The sequence below is a fragment of the Panthera onca genome, chromosome B3 (genome assembly GCF_046562875.1).
Source record: "Panthera onca isolate mPanOnc1 chromosome B3, mPanOnc1 haplotype 2, whole genome shotgun sequence".
In the NCBI taxonomy this organism is placed as follows: domain Eukaryota; kingdom Metazoa; phylum Chordata; class Mammalia; order Carnivora; family Felidae; genus Panthera; species Panthera onca.
Window position 1 is genome coordinate 61,306,195 of NC_138344.1, and position 21,466 is coordinate 61,327,660.

General features: G+C 40.8%; 1 protein-coding gene across 19 annotated transcripts in view; it reads right to left on the bottom strand.

Moving 5' to 3' along the window:
- Nucleotides 1-21,466, bottom strand: part of MGA (MAX dimerization protein MGA) — a 167,294-nt gene that overhangs the window by 88,809 nt on the left and 57,019 nt on the right. For 15 of the 19 annotated variants that reach the window (XM_060618868.2, XM_078448513.1, XM_078448512.1 and 12 more), the window contains exons 1-2: nt 10,445-10,785; nt 2,829-3,959 (exon numbers count right to left, since the gene is read on the bottom strand). In XM_060618868.2, the coding sequence (XP_060474851.1) occupies nt 2,829-3,892 (1,064 nt within the window). In that variant the 5' untranslated portion in view covers nt 3,893-3,959; nt 10,445-10,785. The other 4 variants (XM_078448509.1, XM_078448508.1, XM_078448510.1 and 1 more) reach the window with 3 other exon arrangements.

The window sequence follows — 21,466 nt, forward strand, 5'->3', positions numbered from 1 at the left end:
TATTAAAGAAACTGAATCAATAACCTTCCAAAACAGAAAGCACCAGGCCCAGATGGATTCACTTGTGAATTTTCCCAATTACGGAAGCAATTAAATCAATTCTCTAAAGGCTCTTCCAGATGATATATAGAGGGAATAATTCTAACTCGTTCTCTGAGGCCAACATTACCCTAATACCAAAACCAGACAAAGACATTCTAAGAAAATGACAGATCGTCATCTCTCATGAACAGACGCAAAAATCTTTAACAAAATAGCAAAATGAATCCAACAACATATAAGAAGAATTATACATCATAAGCAAATGGGATGTATCCCAGGCACACAAGGCTGATTCAACATTTGAAAATCAATTAATGTAATCCATCGCAACAGACTTAAAAAGAAAATTCAGATGACCGTATCAGTAAGATTGAAAACAAGCATCTGATCAAATCCACCACCCATTTATGATTAAAAACTGAGTAAACTAAAATTAGAAGGAAATTTTCTCAACTTTGTTAAGAATATCCATTAAACAATTAAAGCTAACATCATATGAAATATGAGAAACTAAAACCTTTCCCAAGTTCAAGGATATCTCCTCTCACACTTCAACATCATACTGGAAATCCTACCTAGTACAATAAAACAAGAAATGAAAATGAAATATAGACTGGCTGGGGAGAAGGAAAGAAAACTGCCTTGGTGTGCCTGGGTGGCTCAATCGGTTTAGTGTCCGAGTTCGACTCAGGTCATGATCTCACAGTTCGTGGGTTCGAACCCCACATCGGGCTCTGTGCTGACAACTCAGAGCCTGGATCCGGCTTCAGATTCTGTCTCCCTCTTTCTCTGCCCCTCCCTGGCTCACACACTGTCTCTCTCACTCTTTCTCAAAAATAAACATTAAAAAAAAATTTTTTTTAATAAAGAAAACTGCCTTTGTTCACAAATAACATGATCATCTAGGTAGGAAATCCAAAAGGTTAACAAAAAACTTCTGTAATTACTAAGCTATTATAGCAAGGTTGCAGAATACAAGGTTAATATACAAAAGAGTACTCTCCTATATACCAGCAATGAACATGTGGATTTGAACTTAAAAAGAATTTGGGGTGCCTGGGTGGCTCAGTCAGTTAAGTGTCCAACTCTTGGTTTCAGTTCAGGTCATGATCCCAGGGTACTGGGACTGGGCCCCATGTGGGACTCAGCACTGACAGCACAGGGCCTGCTTGGGATTCACTCACTCTCTCTCTCTCTCCCTCTCTCTTTCTCTCTGCCCCTCCACCACTCACTCACGCTCTCACTTTCAAAATAAACTTCAATAAATAAATGAAAATAAACTTTTTAATAAATAAAACAGAATAGACCCCCATAAGTGTGGTCACCCAATCTTTGTTAAAGGAGCAAAAAACAACACAAAAGAGCAAAGATCATCTTCTCAACAAATGGTACAGAAATGGCAGGACATCCACATGCAAAAAACTGAATCTACACAGACCTTCCACCATTCACAAAAAAATAAGTTAAAATGGATCATGAACTGAAATATAAAACACAAAACTTTAAGATTTCTCAAAGATATCATTGGAGGAAGCCTACAGGACCTTTGGTATGATAATGACATTTTAAATACAACACCAAAGGCAAGATCTGTGAAAGACATAATTGATAGGCTGAATTTCATAAAATAAGAAAACTCCTAAAAAATAAAAAAACTACTCTGCGAAAGACAATTATCGAGAGGATGAAAAAAAAAAAGCCACAGAATGGGAGAATATATTTGCAAAACTCACATTTGATAAAGGACTGCTTTTCCAAAATATACAAAAAACTCCTAAAACTTAAGAAAATGTCTAATTTTAAAATGGACTACAAGTGCGCCTGGGTGGCTCAGTTGGTTAAGCGTCCAACTCTGGCTCTGGTCATGAGCTCACAGTTCATGGGTTCAAGCTCCACATTGGGCTCTGTGCTGACAGCTCAGAGCCTGGACACTGCTTTGGATTCTTTGTCTCCCTCTCTCTGCCCCTCCCCTGTTCACACTCTGTCTCTGTCTCTCAAAAAATGAACAAATGCTTTAAAAAAAAAAAAAAAAAAGGTTAAAACAGGCTATAGACCTTAACATACACCTCACCAAAGAAGACATACAGATGGCAAGTTAAGTGTATAAAAAGACATACACTATAGGTCATCAGAGAATTACAAATTAAGATAATGAGATACTACTATACACCTATTAGGATTGCCAAAATCCAGGGACGCCTGGGCCTCATGTTGGGTGTAGAGATTACTAAAAAATAAAGTATTTTTAAAAAAAACATAAAACAAGGGTGCTTGGGTGGCTCAGTCGGTTGAGTGTCAGACTTCGGCTGAGGTCATGATCTTGCAGTCTGTGAGTTCAAGCCCCACACTGGCCTCTGTGCTGACAGCTCAGAGCCTGGAGTCTCCTTTGGATTCTGTGTCTCCCTCTCTCTCTGCCCCTCCCCTGCTCGCGCACGCGCTCTCTCTCGCTCTCTCTCTCTCAAAAGTAAACGTTAAAAATAATAAATTAAAAATAAAATATAAAAAATAAAAAAAAATCCTAAGCCTAAAAATTCTCAAACTCTAAATCTAAATGAGCAAAAGGTTCCCGTTGTGAAATACCATCTAATTTGCCTATAATTCTAAATCCTGAACCCAACTGATACTCATTACAAAAAAATAAGCTGTCTCTTCACAAAATGTAAACACTACGGTATATTTTATAGTAGCTTGCATTTATCAGTATCTCAAGTCAGCAGTCCACACAACCAATGTTAAATCCAAAATATTCCTTTTTATCTCTAAGAATAGAAAAGCTGTTAACCTACCTTTCAGTAACCTCCTGTTTCAATTGAGGAACTTCACCCAATGCTGAATCAATATCCATGAAGCCGAGAAAGTCCCGTTTTATATTAAGAGAAGCCTTCTCCAAACCCTTGCCTGATGTTTCATGACCCCTTGATAAAGGATCTGAATCTGTTAGCTGTACCTCTGACCCCTCACCTTCTATAAGACGGACCCGCTGACCAGGAGAACTGGGAACACTATTACCTTCCTGGTCAGAGCTGTTCTTTTGTTTTCCATCTCTCTGGGGCTTACTATTCAGCCCATCATCCCGGAACCCTTTAGCAAATGGATTGTAATCTATTTTCAGCTGGGTAATCTGAATGTTCTGATAAGCTGTTACTGCAAAGAATTCAGTCTGTGGGAAGGTAAAAGTATGGACACCAGGGCCATTTAATTGTATCACTTCAGTAGCCTTTTCTGCAGGCACCAAATGAAGTCTTGGCAGGTAGCGATGCATAGAGTGCAAGATGATATGCCCTTCTTGGTCCAGTGTGTTGTTGGTAAGTTTAAGTTTATAGAAAGATACTGGTTGATGCATCCAATAATGACCTGTGGAGGGAGATTCTGGGTGAATAAAAACCCTCCCCAAAACATGGGGCTCAGCCTTCCCACTTGGTTCCCACCAGCGACCATTCCACTTATAACGATGATTATCCACAGGAGATATATCCATGACAAGGATATACTTCATATTTGAATCTAAACCTGTTATCCAGTAACGACAGTATGGAAACATGCGTCTTCCCTGCTTGGTCAGAATCATCTCTGTGCTTCGATGATAGAATTCATTCCACATACTATTGTTATCCAAGGTGACAGTGATTCCTCCCACAGTACAATCAGCTGGAAGGCAAATCTTCCCTTTAGATTTTCCTGGTGATGACACACTGCTAGCCAAAGCACAGGCATCCCGATTAGTAACCAAAATTCCTTGATCAGTTTTGCCATTTCCTGGCTGTTTTAGGATGACAAAGAAGGTAGGTGCTGCTCCTGCCACTGTACCACCATCTTGATTAGCCAATAGAATCTGCTGTTTCTCCTCCATGATTCCAGTGGGAAACTCAGTAGTAAGATAATTGTAGTCACCACATAGTCACAGCAGACTTCCCAGCCTACAAAACAAACAAAACAAAAAAACAAAACAAAAGCACTTTAATCAAGTAAATGTTTATTTAGTTAAAAATACAAGAATTATGCTATCCCCAAAACATATTCCTAAACTCTTTGAAGACTTTGGTTCTGCCTTTCTATCAATGTAATGACATTCACTTTGGATTATTAAATTATCTTTTTAAAATTCATTTTAATGTAATTACAGTTGACCCTGGAACAACTCAGGGATTAGGACCACCGACCTCCCCTTCCTGCATGCACAGGTGAAAATCTATATGGGGGTGCCTAGGTGGCTCAGTCAGTTAAGCGTCCACCTTTGGCTCAGGTCATGATTTCACAGTTCGTGGGTTCAAGCCCCACATCAGGCTCTCTGCTGTCAGTGTGGAGCCTGCTTCGGATCCTCTATCCCCCTCTTACTTTCCCCCTCCCCCGCTTGCACTCTCACTCTCTCTCTCTAAAAAATAAATTAAAAACGTTAAAAAAAAATAATAAAAGAAAACCTGTGTGTAACTTCTGACTCCTCAAAAACTCAATCACTAATAAACCATGGTTGACAGAACGCTTACCATAATATAAACAATTGATTAATATATTTTGTATATGTATTATATACTGCATTCTTACAGTAAAACTAGAGAAAAACTAATCATAAAAGATAGAAAAGACATTTGCAGTACTGTATTATATCAAAAAGTGTACAAAAGAAAATACCTGTGAAAACGTAATGTCAGAATAAGAGACATACATAATTAAAACCATCCTGACACTTTTTTTACCCCATCACACCAGCAAAAGTCAAAATTTGGTAGAGGTGTTGGAAAGGGTGTAAATCAACCAGCATTCTCATCTAACCAGATGCTGAGACTGTAAGACAACATAATCTCTATGATACAGGGCAACATGAAAATATCAAAACTGCAGGGGTGCCTGGGTGGCTCAGTCAGTTGAGCATCCGACTTCAGCTCAGGTCATGATCTCACAGCTCGTGAGTTCGAGCCCCATGTCGAGCTCTGTGCTGACAGCTCAGAGCCTGGAGCCTGCTTCACATTCTATGTCTCCCTCTCTCTCTGCCCCAACCCACTCACATTCTGCCTCCGTCTCTCTCAAAAATAAACATTAAATAAATAAACATAAAATAAACAATGTATAAGTTTTATGGACTCCTACTCTACAAGATATATTAAGGGCAAAATGTTCCAAAGAATTATAGGTTATGTTACACTTCTTGATAAAATTAAAAACAAAAAGCTAAAGAAAGAATAGAGTATGTATTTGCTTCACACATACCTACTATTTATACCGATAGGAAAAGAACTAGTGTTGGCTATATCAAGGGAAAACTGGGTGGGTGGGAAAAAACATACTGTAACACTGTAAATTTTTTACCTTGTGAACATACAATATATTTGAAAAATAATTAAAATTAGTCCTTATTTAACTAAAATCCCACATATAAGGGGGCGCCTGGGTGGCTCAGTCAGTTAAGTGTCTGACTTCAGCTCATGATTTCACAGTTCGTGGGTTCAGGCCCCGTATCAGGCTCTGTGCTGACAGTTCAGAGCGGGGAGCCTGCTTCATATTGTCTGTTATTATTATTAAATAAGTGAATAAACAAAGAAACATTAAAAAAAATGAAACAAAATAAAATCCCACACATATGATTTCATTTATATGTAATGTCTAAAGCAAGCAAATCTGCAGAGATGAAAAGTAGATTAGTGGTTGCCAGGGGAAGGAGAGAGGGATAACTGGAACAACTGCTAATGGGTATGGGGTTTCTATTGGGAGTGACAGAAATGTTCAGTAACTAAAAATCTGTGAAGTGTACCCTTTAAAATGGTGAAATTTTATGTTACGTGATTTATATCTCAATAAAAAGTTATACAGAAATGTCAGGTTGTTAAATTCAACTGATGTGTTCAATTACCTAAATATTCTACAAGATATAAAGTTATCTCTAATTAGCATTTACACAAAAAAGAAAGATGCTACATCACTACTCCTGCGTAAGTGGGTCAGTAATTTTAATTAATCAAATCAGCCTTTTATTGATGCTACTCACTTTAATTAAAAAGTCTAATTTTATCTTTCATCAGAGCTACTGACAAGCAGCAAAATCATATGATCTGAACTTTACCTCTTTTTAGAGAACTGGCCACATGACCAAAAAACTTAAAATATTCACAATTAGCCTAAGGATAATAGATATTTTAAAAGTCAAGACTTCAAAAAGGTTGGCTACTGTTTCCTATTATGGCTAAATATAAAAATAGAATCCCACTTCCTTACACTAAAGCACTAATACCCAGGAAAGATGAAAAAACAATTTCTTCTCTCATTTAGAGCTTATTTTTTTAAGAGAGAAAATTTAGGGTGATTTTTTTCAAAAGCTGCCTCAGGCTTAAGGCAATTAAGTTCACTGGTTTCCTAAAACTAGTAAGTTTAGGCAGCATCAGAGATTGATAAAGCAAAATTAAAATAGACCTACAAGTAAAAAATAAGGGGACTATAAAATTAATAAAGCTTAGGGGCGCCTAGGTGGCCTAGTAGGTTAAGCATCCAACTTTATTTCAGCTCAGGTCATGATCTCACGGTTCATGAGTTCAAGCCTCACATCAGACTCCAGGCGCTGACAATGTGGAGCTTGCTTACGATTCTCTCTCTCTCTCTCTCTCTCTCTCTCTCTCTCTCTCTCTCTCCCCCTCCCTCCCTCCCTCCCTCCACCCCTCTCCCTCTCCATCTCTCTGTGCCCAACCCCCCCCTGCACTCTCTCTCAAAATAAATAAACGTTAAAAAGTAAGGCTTAGAAAATTCACAAAAACTAATACCTCTACAAAAGCATATAATTCAAACTGCAAATTCCTATACTTAGTTGATAACGTTCAAAGTTTTTGTTTTTACAAACCGCCATTTTTGTGAGCAATTATGTAAAACATTCTTAAGTACATTTACTTAATACAACTAAGAACTTAGTGGCAAAGAACTACCTAAACATCTTTTTAGATATTCCAAACCTATGAGTATTAAAAAGGGTTTAGAATTTCTTACACATTACCGTCTATAATACTAAAATTAAAATCTTGGTTTTCAGATTACAGGTAAAACTAGGGCAAAGAAGTTTTAACTAGTGCTTTAAAAAAGCATTCTTAAAAATCTATGACACGTCAAATATTCAACTGACAGAAATCCCATTTAGTGTTACAGAATGCATTGAAGTAAATTTTATGCTAACTTCACATAAACACATTTCAGATTTTTCCTTTTGCCTAAACAAAAAAAAAAAAAAAATTAAGTACAGAAAAGTCAGCCTGCCCTATTTCAACTCTGTGCACAGATAATATAATTTTTTTAATGTAAAAATGTGTATGAAAACAGGAAAAATAATTTTCAGACTTAGTGATTTGTCCAAGTTGTTTTTTGAAAAAAACCTTCCAATCAAAGTATTCCATGGGTTAGTTAAAATGCATTAAAAAACCAAAGACCTACTTTATGACCAAAACAATCTCCGTATTTATTTATTTATTTACTTATTTATTTTGCTATACACTGCTACTGATATGGGAGAAAGGAATTGAGTTCTTACTCCATACCAATCTTTTTTTTTTGTTTTCTAGGTAGGCTTCATGCCCAGGGATGAGTCCAATGAGGAGCCTGAACTCAAGACCCTAAGATCAAGATCTGAGATCAGACCAAGAGCCTGGACACCTAACTAGCTGGGCCACCCAAGTGCCCCTCCATACCAGACTCCCAATATAAGCATGCCTATTCTTCTGGAATACTATATAGGATCTTATAATCAAAGGATAGTCAATTCAATATATTCAGCTATTTCAGACACATATATAACACTCTAAGGCTTTAACCAACTACAAAAATCAAATGTACTTTAGGAAGGATCAGGTTACTCATGCAGAAATAAATCTATTCCCAGCAAGATTTTTAAAATACCTTATATCTGGCTCTCTAAACACTTTAAGGAAAACAATTACAAAAAAACAAAACAAAACAAAACCTCAGTTCAACTTTTCAATATCAAGCATTTATCTACGTAATAAAATTATAATAACGAGCCCAGGAAGTAAGTTTAGTTGTGGATGGCAAATACTCTAACATTCTGAATAAGTCCCATCAGAACACACACACACACACAAGCTTTCAGAGGGAATGTTGTTTTCAGGTAAGTAATGTGGCAAGTGCCATAAACAAACTGTTACAATTTCAGAATCCCTACCCTAAACGTCTTTTCACCAGTGACCTCTTGGGGAAATGTTTAACTACAAGAGCCATGACCCTCCTGCAACTTACAAAATACAACAGTTCATTAGGTAGTTACCCAATTCAATGACTGCTCCCTGCCCCCCCCACTCCCCCCACCCAAAAAACACCCAATCAAAATACCATTACTTTAAAAAAATGACAGCAAATGGTGGCAAAAACAGTAAAATAGCCAACCACCAATTCTTCACCATTAGGTTGATTTTAATAGTTATATCATTAGTAAGAACTTACTCCAGACCAAACAACATCCTGGGCATTTTATCATTACCACAGCCCTGTAAAGGAAATCGCAAATACTACCTGAAATGCTTTGGTGTTAAGGCAAGAAGTGTATTTCCCTAAGAGTATGCCCCCTTCCTTCTCTCCCCAAATACCATTAGTTAATACTAACTACAGGAACATTTTCTATTCGTAAGAATGGTCCTTTAACAACAAAGGGTTAGCAAGTTCTCAGGTCCCAGCAGTTACATAAGCAGAATTTGAAGAACTTTTATGGCAGAAACGGATAGTATCAAACAGCCACCGTTTTGAGTACCCAGGGCACTGAATTTACCCGTCTTAAACATGTGTTTTCTGTTAGCTCAACTCAACCCACTCTACCCACATAACCGCTGGAAACATAACCACATTTGGAAGAAACACCAACACTGACCCCATACCCTTGTAAGTGAAAAGGGCTCCTGCCAGTCCCCAGGAAGAGCAGTCGCCGTCGACTATCAAGGGCCCACAATCACCGCTTTTTAACTGCAGAGGCCAGCTGGCCGACAACCACGTGAAAAAATGCCGCAAGGAAAGCTCTTCCGGAGAAGAGTCCCGACAGATCACGTGCCGCCGGCCGGAACCAGCCGAACGCTCCGCGGGATCCAGTCGCATTCTGTTACCGTGGAGACTACAGAACCAGCCACCCGGCCCTCTCGGGCCAGCCCCCTTCCCAGCAGTCGTCACGCCGCCTCCAGGCACTTTCCCTGCAGCCTAGCCGCGGCGTCGTGCCCAAAAAGAAGAGGCAGAACAGGCAGTATTTGCCAGGGATTACACCGCAGAAGCCTGAGAAGCTTTACAACACCCACTGGTGGCGCGCGGGTGGGCGCGAGAGTTCTCTTCATCCACGTGTCTGCTTCGGCGAGGCGAACCCTGGGAGTGTGGTCTTCCCTCAGAAGAAGGTGTACTTTGGTCACTCGCGTTCTGCCATCAGTCACCCCCTCCTTTGAGACCTCCCTCATCCCCCCTTCTTGCACCCTCCCCAGAAGGAGGCATCCCCAGGGTTCCCAAAGCAAAGCAAAAATCTTCAAAGACGTTACCATTTTCCACTCTTAATCTGGTATGAAATGATCTCTAACTTCTCCATACTCTTCGCACACACATCCCTCGACTTTGGTTACTAGCGCTCAAATAAACTTAGTTATATCCCAGACCCACCTACCACTGAGAGCAGACACCTACTTGACAATTTAACAAACGCGGGAAACCTCATAAACAGAGAACTAACCAAAGGCTGCCCACGGAGGAAAAAGGAAAATAACACCTGCTCTTCCCACCTGTTTTCCCCGCCCTCATTTCTGCACTTACTAGCCACTGGTCTTTGTTTACCGAGTTCCCACTCCAGTACGGCTCACTTCCTCGCCTTCCTTACTAAACTCACGCGCGGTCCTGCCTCAAACAACTTGCCCGGAAATTACAAGCTAAAGAGACGTTTACACAGGTGTCAAAAAGCTGCACACAGCTCCTTAAAAAGCGACGTCAGCACCGTTTCCCTGAGTTTTTTGAACCCCGAGACCTGAGCTCTAAAATGCAAAGCGCACAAGCAGAGCTCTCGACCTAAAGCCCCGCGCGGCGCTGAAAGTCATCATGCGGAGCGTACCATGCGGTGCGGCACCCCACGCACGCGAGGGCAGAGCCGCGCCAAGGGCGCTTCTCACCCCGCCCGCCTCGTGGCCGCTCTCTCTGGCGTCGATGTTACCAGTGAGTTTGCTGCGCGACGCGGAAGTGAGGCCGGGGACGCGCGCGAGGTGACATGCGCAGCCTCGCTCAGGGGGCCACAGGCGCGCGCCAACGGCGCCCCGCGCAAGGCCGGGCCTGGCTGGGGCGTGCGAAGATCGCACAAGGAACGCTTCTCACGCTGTTCAAATCCACAAGCGCTTCAAACTCTCGAAAAACTCCAATCGGGCCAGTAGTAAAAGGACGCCCTCCACCCAGGCCCGAGAGTTACCGTGCGGGGCGTGGCCGGCCTCACCCGTAGTCCTTCACATCCCGCTGGGGGCGGGTTATTCTGTTCGGTTCGCACACCGTGTGTCCGCTCCAGCTGAAGAGCCTGCGCGCGCACCGGACGTCCACGTCACCGCGCACGCGCTCCTACCCGCTCAGAGCCCACCGCGCAAGCGCAAAAGGAGGCGCGAGCAGCACCTCCCTCGCCCCTCCCCCAACACCAGGAGGCCAAACGGCCCCGGAGCAGCGACAAGACCCTTGGGACCCGCCCCTGGAGCTGAAGCCGCTGGTTTTCCGGGTCCCAGAAACCGATAAAAGCCTAATGAAGCTTCCAGAATCAAGAAAGGCGAGGGAGGAAGAAGGCACCCCAATTCCCTCAGCCTCACACACGAAGGCTTCGTGAAAACCGTGAAACCTGCGCCCGCGGGCTTTCTCAAAAAAGTGCCCTCCAACGTTTCCCTCGGGCTCCTCGGCGGCCCCGCCCCTGCCGCACCCAGCCCCACCCACATCTGACTCCACAGCCCCGGGGGGCTTCCCGAGCTCATCAAAAGAATCCGTGATCGTCCTCCCCAATGTGCTGTAGGTTTGGATAGCGCCAGACCGTCGGGAAACCTTGAAGAAAAGACCGAGACGGGGGTGGTTGAGTCTGCAATATCCACGACCGAAGAACACTAGGAAAGTAGGAAGGAGACCGAAAACTCCGTTACCAAATGGGAAAGGAAGAAGAGTTGCCACTAACTTGCCTGATCTAAAGATGAAAGCTGTCCTAATAAAACAGTAAAAGGTGGAAACAAGAATTTTGCACCATAGATTATCTAAGCTTTCATGCCTTGATCCTGTGTTTTCAGTTTTTGTTTGTTCAAGATATTTAAGCTATGAAGTGCAAAGGGAACACTGCTGAATATTATGTCAGGCCACTGCTGAACCAATAATTAAGGAAAAGTATTTCTCCCAAACATCAAAAATTATTTTTTCTTCCCTACCCTTTATCAGCCACTCTTTCTTCTGAGCTGCTAACACTCAAGTAAAAAGGGAAAGTTGTTTAAACTTAGAAGAGGCAAAATAGAAGTCCGTAGTTAAGGGTAGAAATTGTGGTCCGTATTTCCAAACTGTATTCTTTCACTCTTAGAAGAATTAGCAAGAATTGGGAACATATTAATTGCTAGATGACTTAATACAAAACACTATGAAGAAGAATGAGGGATTTGAAAGAAAGGAGCCAAGAGGAAGAGGCTTATCCCAACAGGACTGATCAGAGCTGGACTCCAGGCATATTAGGAAGAAGGGTCTTTTTTCTCTTCATTAGGCACTCCCTCTGCCGCACCATAGGAAGAAACTTCTGGAATTAGTATGGACTGGAAAATGTGTAGGCTAAAGATTACAGGCTTCTGAAGATCCTCTGAAATCCCCATTCAGGCACTGTCAACGGCATCATGAGCACAACAAATGAATAATATGCAAGATCCTAGGCAAAGTGAAAAGTGCCAGTTTCTTTGACACCTTACTCCTCTTTCCTGACCCCAAAAACCTCTTTTCCTGCCTTGTCAGAATCTCCCACTTCTTCCAAGAATACCTTCCTCTCAAGGATCTAAGGTTTCCTCATACAAAATTAAAGTCAGGAATAAAATATGTTGACTTAGCATTAAAGCATCTGATTCTAAGATGTAAATGATTACTGGTTAACAACTATACGCAGTGGTAGTTACATCCCAAAAGAGACAAGTTAACATAAGTGGTATCACTCATTGGAGAATCTCAGGAACATCTTGGGAGACAAGGAAAATGGAGATTTTCTTCCTCCCTACAACAAGCAAACATTATGAAATGCCAGATCTTTTCAAACCAGCAGCATATTTTGAAGATTCAGCACTGGATCTCCTAGTGGAAAAGATAAAACTACCCATAGTTTTTTCAAAGTAGGGTCTGCCTAACCTGTAAAGGTCTAGAGATGTACCACCAAGGATCTGAGGGGTGCCTGGGTGGCTCAGTTGGTTAAGCAACGGACTCCTGACCTCAGTGTAGGTCATGATCACAAGGTTGTAGGATTGAGCCCCGCATCAGGATCTGCACTGAGCATGGAACCTGCCTGGAGTTTTCTCTTTCCTCTCACTGCCCTCCCCTGCTTATGTGCACATGTTTATGCTCACACATTCTCTCTCAAACTTAAAAAAAAAAACAAAAACAAAAACAGGGGAGCAGGTGCCTGAGTAGCTCAGTCGGTTAACCATCTGACTCTTCATTTTGGCTCAGGTCATGATCTCACTTTTAGCAAGGAGCCTACTTGGGATTCTCTCTACCCCTCCCTCTCTCTCTGCCCCTTCCCTGCTCATGAGCACATGCACTTTTTCACTCAATAAATGAATAAACATTAAAAAAAAAAATCTGAGAACTTATGTTGTTTTCATTTAGTCTAAAAATGATACTGCACACCATTTCAGTGGCCCATTTTTGGTTTAACATGCTAGTACCAAGAAACCACTTCTTGGTTTGCTTTTTCAAGTACCTTCTTAAAATGGCTAAACTCAACTTTTAAGGCAGTGTTTCTCAAACTTGGGTCCTTGGTTGTACTCTTTGGATAGATAGATATATATAAGAACTTCCTTTGGGGTGCTTGGGCAGCTCAGTTGGTTAAGTGTCCAATTCTTGATTTTGGCTCAGCACATGATCTCATGGTTCATGGTAATGAGCCCCCACATCAGGCTCTGTACTGGCAGTGCAGACCCTGCTTGAGATTCACTCTTTCCTGCTTTCTCTGCCCCTCCCTCACTTGAGCAATGTCTCTCAAAATACAACAACAACAACAAAAAAAAACTTCTTCCTTTAAAGGGCATTTTTATATAACCCAAGTGTTTAGAGTGCCAAGCTAAGTAACTGCTAAAGCTGACACTCCAGAGTTTCACCTTGCTATGAAAATTCTCTCACTTCAGGCACCTGGGTGGCTCACTTGGTTAAGCATCCAACTCAGTTCAGGTCATGATCTCATGGTTCATTAGATCCAGCCTCCAGTCAGCCTATTCATTTACAGTGTGGAGCTTGTTTGAGATTCTCTCTCTCCCCACTCCCCCCCACCACCCCACCCCACCCTGCTCTGGTGCTTTCCCTCTAAAATAATTTTTTTAATTTTTAATTTTTTAAATGTATTTATTTTTTGAGAGACATAGAGCACAAGTTGAGGAGAGGCAGAGAGAGGAGACACAGAATCCAAAGCAGGCTCCAGGCTCAGAGCTGTCAGCAGAGAGCCCGACGCGGGCTCGAACTCACAAACCGTGAGATCATGACCTGAGCCGAAGTCGGACACTCAACTGACTGAGCCACCCAGGCAACCCTAAAATAATTTTTTTTAATTAAAAAAAAAGAAATTCTCTCATTTCAGTTATCATAGCTCACCCTTGTTCATCCAGCCTAATATAAAAATCTTTCCCTTGGTTTCCCTTGGTTGAGCTTTCAAAGATATTTTACTAAATATTAAGGGAGGTAGGGACAGAGAATGCATGGAATATAAACACAAATTTGATCCGAGATTGCTCTATAAACACAAAGGCCCTATTCCACTTACATGCACATTTTTCCTATTCAAGTATTTGAATGCCTTGTATATGCTGAGGATAGAGGAAAGACTAGCACTTCATGCACTGTTCAGATGTGTACACCAGAACTCTGAAGAGCTGGCACAACTTAACAGGATCCACTTAAAAAAAAATAACAAACTATATTCCTTATCCAATCTATTCAGATCCAACTTACTCAGTTCCAGTATCTACTAGTGACATACTTCTCTCAAAATGACTAAAATCTTCGGTCTTGAACATCTTAAATCTTTAGACCAAACCATCACCCACACATACCCCAAAATCCCTGGGTTGTGGTCTTATTTACAGTATCTTAACACAATAAAAACCAGCTACATACAGACTAGTTTACAAAAATGGCTTTTTACAAAAAAATTCCTTCACTAGCAATAAACTTGTATAGTAGGCACAAGGGAAAAAAAAAGAGAATCATACTAGCTTACACACAACCCCATCCTTGCCTACCATTTAGCACTGCAACTAAAACCAACTCCTATCTAGGGGCAAAATATGATTAGCTCCAATATCTGAAACCTGGACTAAGGAATTAAAAGTGGCAAAAAGTGGGGTGCCTAGATGGCTCAAACGGGTAAACATCCCGACTTCAGCTCAGGCCATGATCTCACTGTTCATAAGTATGAGCCCTGCGCTGAGCCTGGAGCCTGCTTTGGATTCTGTGTCTCCCTCTCTCTCTGCTCCTCTCCCACTCACTCACTCACTCTCTCTCTCTCTCTCTCTCAAAAATAAACATTAAAACAAAAATTTTGTTTTAAAGTGGCAAAAATCCTGCCTTCAAGGAGCTAACAATGTACTAAATAAAAAGCTTTAAAACTTTCTTAACCAGCATAGTAATGTGATGAAAAGTATGTTTTAAAAAATGATGAGAGACGTTAAGGATGTAGAAGAGGATAGGGGCGCCCGGGTGGCTCGGTTGGTTGACCATCCGACTTCGCCTCAGGTCATGATCTCACAGTTGGTGGGTTCAAGTCTCACATCAGACCCTGTGCTGACAGCTCAAAGCCTGGGGCCTGCTTCAGATTGCGTGTCTCCCTCTCTCTCTCTGCCTCTCCCCTGCTCTCACTCTGTCTCTCTCTGTCCCTCAAAAATAAAAATGTTTAAAAAAAAAAAAAAAAAAGGATGTAAAAGACGATAGAAATGTGACAGAATGTTATCAGCATTCATTAAGAAATGCCATTTCCCCTTGCTGCCTCATACCTTAAGCCCACATAATCATGTTCTTCACCCTCTGCTAAGATCTTCCCAGATGCTTCAACCCTAACTGCTATTTACCCACCCTTCATGCCTAAGCTAGGTCACCTCCTCAGAAAACTTTTCTTAACCTCCAAGATCAGAGGTGGTCTCCCTGTAACATGCTTTCACAGTACCTTATATTTCTTTTAGCACCTACCACAAATCTAACTATTTTTAAAACTATGTATTAATTAATGTCTTGCCCACTAGACTGTTAGATCAACTCTATTCCAGTACCTAACACAATGCCTGAAACAGCAAACACATATTATCTGTTGAATAAATGAATATGAAACCACAGGTCCCAGTTTTCCGTGCAAGTATCAAATACTGACTGAATGTCCAACAATTTAGGGTCTGGAAAACAGGATCATAATATATCATTTAACCATACTCATGTTACATATGCAAACAAGCATTCTGCTTTGACCATGTTTTCCAAAGGGGTACAGTTGTAATTAGAAAAAAACTAGTACCAAAATAATAACAACAAAACTAGTATCACTGACTCTCACCACAAATTATTTCTCCTTAGAGAAATGGATAAATATTTTTGACAGATACTTGGAGATAAGAATATTTTCCTAGGAAAGTCTAATTACTTATTGACTGTTTTTTGCCTGAATGGTGTTCAAACGACTATTACTCAGAAAACCAACAAAGGCAAATTCTTTGCAATGGAAGAAATATTTTGATTCTATAATTTACCATCTGATAATAAAAGCAACAAGTTGTAACAAAGACTGCCATCTGTATATACTCATCTACAAGAAAAAAAAAAACAACAGTAAATATCTTCAGAAATAAAGAATACCTTGGAGGGGCACCTGGGTGGCTCAGTCAGTTAAAGCATCCAACTTCAGCTCAGGTCATGATCTTGTCTGTGAGTTCGACCCCCACATCAGACTGTGTGCTGACAGCTCAGAGCCTGGAACCTGTTTCAGATTCTGTCTTCTCCCCCTCTCTCTGCCCCTCCCATGCTCATATTCTGTCTCTCTCTCTCTCTCTCTCTTCTCTCTCAATAATGTTAAAAATTTTTTTGATTAAATAAATAAAATAAAGAATACCTTGATGAGGCACCTGGGTAGCTCATTCAGTTAAGTGTCGGACTTCAGCTCAGTTTCATTAAGAAATGCCATTGCCCCTTGCTGCCTCATATCTTAAGCCCATATAATCATGTTCTTCACCCTCTGCTAAGATCTTCCCAGATGCCTCAAACCTACCTGCTATTTACCCACCCTTCATGCCTAAGCTAGGTCACCTCAGAAAACTTTTCTTAACCTCCAAGATCTTGTGGTTTGGCCCCCACATCAGGCTCTGCCATTAGCACAGTGGCCACTTCAGATCCTCTCTCCCTCTCTCCCTCTCTGCCCCTCCCCTACTTGTGCTCTCTTTCTCTCTCTCAAAAAGAAACATTAAAAAAAAATTTTAAGGATACCTTAGTAAAAGTGAATTTGTTTTACTAAGACCTAAAAGAAAAATGTCAGAAATCGGTAACATAAATGAAGTTTAAGAAGCTAGTTTCAGGGGCATCTGAATGGCTCAGTCAGCTAAGCCTCTACTTTTGATTTCGGCTCAGATCATGATCTCAGGGTCCATGGGTTCTAGCTCCGAGCTGGGCCCTGCACTAACAGTGCAGAGCTTACTTAAGATTCTCTCTCCCCCTCTTTCTCTGTCCCTCCCCCACTCCCACATGCATGCACACATGCTCTCTCTCTCAAAATAAACTTTAAAAAAAGAAGCTAGTTTCAAATGAATTACAAAATAAAAAAGAATGGATCTAAAAGAAATATAAACAATAAAAGATGTCTACATACTACTAAGCCCTTAAAAGAAACATCTTATCTAGGAAAGCATAAAAGGAAAAACAGGAAGAAATTTACCTAAGCTTAGAGCTGCATGGAGATTTAAAACACACATGAGAACTTACAAAAACAGAAAGTAGAACTACTGGCCAAAGAGGACTGGGAGACAGCAAGTAAATTTCACAGCTGGAATCAGGCAAAAGTAAAGAAGCCTATGACAGAAAAAATCACTGAAAAACTGTCTGCAAATGCATGTAAAAGAAGCCATACTTACTTTACATGAAAGACCATAGTGCTTCAGAGAAGTGATCTATGGTCAACATAGCAGTTCCTAGACTCCTGGGACATTACAGATCAGTAAATTTCCCCTCAAAAAAAGATTTAGTTGGGGAGCCTGGGTGGCTCAGTCAGTTAAGCTTCAGACTCTTAGTTTTGGCTCAGGTCACAGTTCATGATATGGAGCCCCACATCAGGCTCTCTACTGTCAGTCCATGGGGCTCCACACTACCCTGTCTCTCCCCCTCCCCCGGTCATGAGCACGTGTGCAGGTACACACGGTGCTCTCTCAAAATAAGTAAACTTAAAAAAAATGTTTAGTTGACCATCAAAGGTGACGGAAATTTTTATGCTACAAAGTATCCCACCTACTATTACCATTCTTTCTTAAAATAATGGGTATTTTAAGACCAAAAATCTAGGAAGTACAGCTCATAATAAATCTTTTATTTTTAATAATTTAGATACATGAAAAATTTACTACATTGTCCTTATTTCATGATATACTATTGAAAACTATGCAGCAAGTATTTAGAAATAACTGCTGGCCATCAGGGTCCCTAGATAGCTAAGATTTGGTCTTCTGAGAAAAAATAACCTACAAAAGGCATAGGATGGGTATAAGTCACCTTGCCAATAAATTAAGAGTCAGCCTCTCCTCATCAGTAACAGAAAAGAAAAGGATGTTAGCCAGGAGATACAGCAATCCACACTAAAGAATAGCCACACGATTAGCAAGCTACTGTGAGTGTGTGCTGGGGAGGCGGGGGGGGGGGGGGGGGGGGGGGCATTGTTTCTGAAAACAAGATGATAGTTTCTGCACGGTAGCAAGATGCTAGAACATTGTCATAGCTACATGAGAACAATGTAGTGAAACCAAGAACCAAGGTCAGACTGAGTGAACTTCCCAACTAATCACTACATACTTCAAAACTGTGGGACACCGGGGCACCCGGGTGGCTCAGTCAGTTAAATGTCCGACTTCGGCTCAGGTCATGATGTTGGGGTTCGTAAGTTCAAGCCCGGAGTTGGGCTCTGCACTGACAGTGTGAAGCCTGGAGCCTGCTTTGGATTCTGCATCTCCCTCTCTCTCTGTCTCTCCTCTCCACGCTCTCTCAAAAATAAAAAAATAAACTGTGAGACACATAGTGGCTCATTGTGGCAAAAGAATAGGCAGGTTAAGCTATACTTAGTTTAAGTTGGGCTTTAGGCATATCAGAATATGGGAAAACGGTGGCGGGGGGGGGGGGTTGCATTGTTTTACCTGAAAATTAAACCTATTGGGATTTTCAATATGACTTAAAAATAAACACCGTAAAAGGATTTTATAACCTTTATGTTTATTAAAAAAATGTTAGCCATGATATAACCACTGGAGGGCAGGGAACACCTGTTAAAGAAGAGGAGAAAGCTGTATTGAAATAGAGAATATAAAGATTATTCAAGCACCTTGAATACATTATCCAAATTACTTATACAGTAAAATCTTGGATTGCAAGTAACTGGTTCTGCAAGTGTTCCGCAAGATGAGCAAACATTTCTAATAAATTTTAACTTGAAAAATGAGCAATGACTTGCAATACGAGTAGTACACAATGCCAAGTGTCATATGATCACAACTGAACCAATGGTTCTCTCTCTCTCTCTCTCTCTCTCTCTCTCTGAGGGGTTACGGGTGATCATCTCCCATGCTCGGATGCTCAGTCTCACGCCGCAGTGTTTGACAGAATTCAGATTTTTCGGGACATTAGAAGGGGTGCTCACAACTGCCACTAGTGTATTTTTTGTCGCTTCAAAGCACCTATGGACAGTCCTTTGCTTTTCCATACAAGAGTAAGCTTAGGAATGCTTTGCTTCAGTCTAGGTCAGGCTGCCTGCAGACAGAGACCCTTTCCTCTGCTGTCTTATTGCCAGTTACATTAAATACAGTATATGACAAGAGTTTATTAACACTGTACTGTAATCAACATCTGTGCAAGCATATACAATGGCCCCCAGGCAGAAACAGGTTGAAAAGGCGGTAAGAAGGAGTTGATTACAATGGAGCTTAAGGAAGAAATCATCAAGAAGTAGGAATAAGGTATTATGCGAGTAGCCGAAATTACAAGATTTTAAGAAGTCTATGTCTGAATCTCATCTGCAGAGGAGGAGGAGAAAAAGGCGGAGGAAACCCTCACTTCAAATGAGATTAGGGAGATGTGTAAAATGTGAGCAATGGTACAAAATTTTGTAGAAAAGCACCACCTGAATAAAAAAGCACCACCTGAGTAAGACTGTAGCAGTGCGAGCAATGTGTCTGTTTAATGACAATGCAATGTCACATTTCCATGAAATCCTCAAAATGAGGCAAAAGCAAGTGTCACTGGACAGGTTCCTTGTTTAAGCTGCAAGAAAAAAAAAGACTCCATTGAGCCAATAGATAGCAGTGATAGTTAAAGTCATGCTCCACAGTAACCCTCCTCTCTGTTGTCTCCCTCACAGCAGCCATGAGGGTTTTCAAAGGTATGTGCAGGTTAATTTATTTTTCTTTATATTTTGTATTTTCAGTATCGTAATCATTTTTATAGGACTATTTTTGGGTTCTGAAGCAAATCATCTGAGTTTTTGTTATTTCTTATGGGGAAATTCACTTTGATACACAAGTGCTTTGGATTACAAGCATGTTTCCAGAATGAATTATGTCACAAACCAAGGTTTTACTGCATATAGACCATGAATCATAGAAATTACACAGAGACAAGATTTTTCATCCCAAGACTTAGTCCTACCCAACATTCTCTGGGTTATCTAAGCACAAATAAAATAAATAAGGATACAATCAGCTTAATAAATATTTGTTAAGCACCAACTGGGCACTGAACAAGGATTAAAGGAATGAATAAAAATAAGTCCCTTCAAGAAGCTCAAGTTCTAGATAAAGACACACTATGATCACATTGCAATACTGTTGTTAGCAGTTTGGAAAAAGCCTTCTAGGAATACTGTAGGAACACACACAACCTAGAGAATCTAGGAAGGCTACAAAGAAGAGTGGACTTTTGAGGCGGGTCATAAAGTAAAAATAAAGTTAATGAGAGAGAAAAGGAAGCATGGCAGGTAACATCTACATAGTCAGTAAATAAAGAACTGTAAAAATTATCCAGAATTTGGAGATAGGACTGCCTGTATAAAACACCGAAGTACAAGTCAATGCAACAGGTAAGATTAGTACCATGTAGAAGTAACCTACACTGTGAAATGCAATTGGACACTTAGGAAATATTTATTCAATCTACAACTACATGATGCTCGTGATATACATACATTCACTCAAACATTTATTTTTTTATTCAAGTATAATCAACGTGCAATGCTATATTAGTGTCAGGCAAACAATAAAAATGATTCAACAATTCTATATACATTTCTCAGTGCTCATCAAGATAAATGTACTATTAATCTCCTTTATCTCTTTCACTCATCCTCCCACACACCTCCCCTGGGGCAACCACCAGGTTGTTCTCTGTATTAAGAGTCTGTTTTGGGGGCACCTGGGTGGCTCAGTTGGTTAAGCATCCGACTTCGGCTCTGGTCACGATCTCACAGTTTGTGGGTTCGAGCCCCACGTCGGGCTCTGTGCTGACAGCTCAGAGCCTGGAGCCTGTTTCAGATTCTGTGTCTCCCTCTCTCTCTGCCCCTCCCCTGTTCACACTCTGTCTCTGTCTCAAGAATAAACATTAAAAAAAAAATTTTTTTTTAAAGAGTCTGTTTTGGTGCACCTGGGTGGCTCAGTCGGTTGAATGTCTGACTTTCGATTTTTGGCTCAGGTCATAATCTAACAGTTCATGAATTTGAGCCCCACTTCAGGCTCGAGGCTGGCAATGAAGAGCCTGCTTGGGATTCTCTCTCTCTCCTCTCTCTCTACCCCTCCTGAACTCTCTCAAAAACAAAAGTTTTTTTTTTTTAATAAAAAGTCTAAGTTTTAGCTCTTTTTTTTTTCCTGTTTTCTCATTTGTTTTGTTTTTTACATTCCAAATATGAGTGAAATCATATTCTATTCATCTTTCTCTAAGTGACTTACTTTACTCAGCATTAAACCTCTAGGTCCAGACATGTTGTTGTAAATGACAAGATTTGATTCTTTTT